At 38.6% G+C, this 4,210-nt stretch overlaps 1 protein-coding gene across 1 annotated transcript in view; it reads right to left on the minus strand.

Annotated features, from left to right (window-relative positions):
• The window catches only part of DYNC1I2 (dynein cytoplasmic 1 intermediate chain 2), a 79,810-nt gene that overhangs the window by 15,244 nt on the left and 60,356 nt on the right, over positions 1–4,210 (minus strand). The window contains exon 17 of the mRNA XM_042782203.1: positions 734–874. Coding sequence (XP_042638137.1) covers positions 734–874 — 141 coding nt within the window. The remainder of the gene's footprint in view (positions 1–733; positions 875–4,210) is intronic.

The raw sequence follows: 4,210 nt of genomic DNA on the forward strand, positions 1-4,210 counted from the left end.
AAGTAGGATTGCCCAACCTTCCTTCCGAGGAGTGGCTGGTGGGTTTGAACCGCCAGCCGTCTGGTTAGCAGGCAAGTGTCTTAGCCACTATGCTACCATAGCTCCCAAGCCTCTTTTAAATAGATAAAAATACACATGAATAAATATAAATTATAATTATAGTTAAATTTTATTCTAATAAGTGATTTCAGTATAGCAATAATGAAATCTGGTTATTTCTATATTCATTTTATAGTAACAGAAACACTCTGTTTTTAATTCTTTATGGAAAAAAAGTCATCAATATATATTTTTACTTCCAACATACAAGTCAGGCTTAGACTAATGCTTACAGATGATACACAATTCTGTTAAGGCTAAGAGATAATTCAGAAATTCAGAATTAAGGTTAACATACTTCAACAGTCTGAAACCACCTGCTTTCTAGCCTACAGATGAAAAACATCCCAGCTGCCTTATGAATGAGACTTTTCTAGGATATTAGAGACATGATAGTGTTTTTCAGAAGTAAAAGGAAATGCCCCAGTGCTCTTGCCAACAGTATTTCTTCCTTCAGTTCTGCACAGCATGCTGTTTATTATTTAGGGTACAAAGCTTATTTAAGCTTCTTTGTTACGAAGCCACAATCACTGAGCCTTTTTACATTCCTTGGGATAAAAGGAATTTCACAAATTATTCAATAAATCTCCAATTTTCTATTTTTCAGTGCAATTTTTGTTATTTTCCTGCTCACCTCTGTGTCATTGTTGAGATTCCACAAATCCAGTCTCCCCATGCCATCCACACAGGCAAACAGGGCTGGGTGCGTGGGTGACCACATAACATCATAAACATAGTCTGAATTATCTTCAAATGAATACAAAGGCTTGTTATTCTGAAAGGGAAAAGCTGATTCTTAGCACAGTCAAAATCTGACATACATTCAACAGGTATGAAAACATTTTAAGATATTTAACTTACCTAGAAAAAAGTTCCTATAATTTGTTTCACTACAGTTCTTTGGAGTTATGAATCAAGAATAAACTATTGGACTTTTTTTAAAAAATCTTGTAGATGCCATATTGTTTTTTAAAAAGGAATACAATCTTTTTTTTTAATTTACTGTGATTTGGGTGAAAGTTTACAGAGCAAATTCATCTTCCATATAGCAGTTCACACACACTGTCTCATGACATTGACTGTAATCTCCCATAATGCAATAGCTCTCCTCCTACCTCCTCCCCATAGCCACCTCTTCCCTATGTCCTTCCCGCCCAAGCACTCCTGCCCCTTGAGGGGTCTCCCTGTATATACACAGCCCTTCTGTTCTCCCAAGATTGATCTCTCTAAGGATGTATCTATCTAATATAAATGTTCAGCTCATATGCCTGTCTTTTGTTTGGCTGGAAGCCACAGAAGTGGGTTCTATTCCAGACCTGAAGGGCAGCCAGTGGCCATAGTTCCTGGGTTTCCACCAGGCTCTATCAGATCAGCAAACCTGGTCCCTTTTATTTATTTATTTTTTTTATGATTTTGAGTATTGTTCCACATTGTTTTCCCACTCTATCCAGGATCTCCTACATAGATCCCCGAGAGGTTGACAGTAGTAGCTGGGCACCATCTAGTTCTGGTCTCATAGCCATACAGGCTGAGGATCACATGGTGTACCAGTCCTTTGGACTAACTGTTCCATGTGTCTTTGCTTTTCTTCATTCTTCTTTGCTCTAGATGAAGAGATACCCAACACTGCATCTAGATGGCCATTTGCAAGCTTTTAAGATCCCAGTCGCTACTCACCAAAGTATGATGTGGAACAATGTTTTTGTGTAGTATGTCAGGCCAGTTGAGCTAGATGACCCTGTGACCATGGTCCTGAGCTCACAGGGAATAGAATGTGTTTTAAAAACATCTGTCAATGAGAGGATTCTGGGAAGATGATGGCAGTGACAGGGTACTTTTTGAGTTTTCTCTGAATCTTCCCAAAAACCAGACAAAGCAATGAGGACAGCAAAACCAAAGACTCACAGACAACATCTACAACAAAATTAAGAGAAAAGGTATTCTTGCAAACTTCCAAGTATAAGTGGGTGCAAACAAACCTTTGACAACTACAAGACTGCAGGATCTGTGTGGGAAGAAGTGGTAGGAATGCATGAACGCTTCTGACACCCGAAGAACAGAAGCACTTCTCAGTCGCCAGCAGATACTCACTGGACAGTACGAAGAACAGGAGCAGAAATTGGAATGGTGTTTTGCAGAACCCCATTTACAAGTAAGTACAAGCAGATTGCAATGCAATATAAGTAAAGTCTGATGGTGCAGTCTGGGCCTTATGAACTCTCAAACTTAACAAATCAAAGTTCCTTTCCAAGGCATAGTTGCAACGGTTTTTTAAAATTTATTTTAGTTGTTGTTGTTAATATATACAGGAGAATACACATTTTTCAACAATTTCTACATATGCAACTCAGTGACACTGATTACATTCTTCAAGTTATGCTACCATTGTCACCCTCCTTTTGAGTTGTTCTTCCCCCATTACAAACTCACTGTTTCCTAAGTTCCTGTCTAATTTTTTAAGTAGCTGTTGTCAATTTGATCCCATACAGATAGATCTTAAAAGCACTTAATGCTCTTTACTAAACACTATTTATTACTTAAGCTTAACTATTGTTTGGTTTCAAGAAGACTTCACGGATATTCCTGGTTTAAGGTTTAAAGATTATCTCAGGGCAACCGTTTCAGGGGTTCATTTAGCCTCCGTGGCTCCAGAAACTCTAGAATCTGAATTTGAAAGAATTTGAAATTCTGTTCTGCATTTACCGCTTTTGATCAAGATTTTTCTGCTAAGGCAATATCTTGCTAAAGAGAAATTATTGGGAATGGAATCCAAAAGGTGTTAAGTCAGGGACAAGGGAAAGAAAAATTTCAGACAAAAGTGGTAGAGAGGAAGAAAAATGGCACAACTTAAAAAGTACATGATTTATCTATTTATCTACACATGGCAATCTCATGGGTGAGAGGAGAACTGTGCTCCATAGGGTTTTCAATGGCTGATTTTTCAGAAGAAGATTGCCAGGCCTTTCATCTTTCATAAATAAAAATAAAAGCACTTTGCAAAAACTACAGGATAGGGAGCTCTAGTTTAGATTATGAACCTAGAAAAATGATCCTTGCCTACTTCTCTCTCCTAAAAGTAATAAAACTAATTTCACTTGTAGACGATGAGCAACAGAAAAGGATTTCAATTAAATCCCATATATAGTTACTATGGTTGACTGTAGTTTTCAAAGAGGGACACACCTATATATAATCCGTCCACATGCTCTTCTTACAACATGATGCTGACACTTATTCATCAAGAGAACATGGTCTCTGTTCCCTCTCCCGAATCTGAACAGACCTTTATAAGTGCCTCAACCAACAAAATGCAGTGGAAGTGATGCTATGTGACTTCTGAGGCTGGGTAAGAAAAGTTGATGGGGCTTCTGCCTAGCTGCTTTCTTTTGGGACATACATACATCTTTAGTGCCTGAACATCATGTTAGATGTCTGAGTCTCCTGAACCTGTCACATTGAAGAGGCCATGGAAAGAGACTGTATCAAGATAAGAGATGCCTGAAGAGCCCTAGTTGTTTGAGCCTTCCCAGCCATGGTACCTGGTAAATGAGGGAGCTTTCAGATGATTACAGCCCCCAGCCAATACTGAGTGATCTGAGTGATGCCTTTCTGAACCTTACCCAGAATGTAGATTTGTAAGCAAAAGAGATGTTATTGTGATAAGCCATTAAGTTTTGGAATGTTTGCTACATAGCCATAGTATTGACAACAGTTATTTTAAGAAAAAAAGAAAATAAGGAGAACAAAATACCTTCTGGCAATGAAAGGACATCAGAAAGAAATGCCTATACAACGATGAAAGCTGTAAGTTAATGTTTCAAAACAAGCTAAAGTAAGCAAGAAGATATATAATAAAAGCTATGAAATAACATAAATCACATTAGCAACATTCTAAAATGAAGTGATCAGGTAAAAGGAACCTCTAGAAAGAGGCACACCAGAGGCTCAGCCTCAAAACTCACGTCTACATGTCACCACAGTAGGACAAACCGACAGACAAGTTTGTCCTGCTGTTGGAGGCCTCTCGTATCCCCCCCACCTGGGTCCCTGTGGCTGACTGTTCCTCTGTCTGGCTTCCTGTCTTTTAATCCCCTTTCTCCTGCTCTTCTGG

Source organism: Orycteropus afer, unplaced genomic scaffold (assembly GCF_000298275.1).
Source record: "Orycteropus afer afer isolate SDZICR_OR568_19922 unplaced genomic scaffold, OryAfe1.0 scaffold00001, whole genome shotgun sequence".
Taxonomy (NCBI): Eukaryota; Metazoa; Chordata; class Mammalia; order Tubulidentata; family Orycteropodidae; genus Orycteropus; species Orycteropus afer.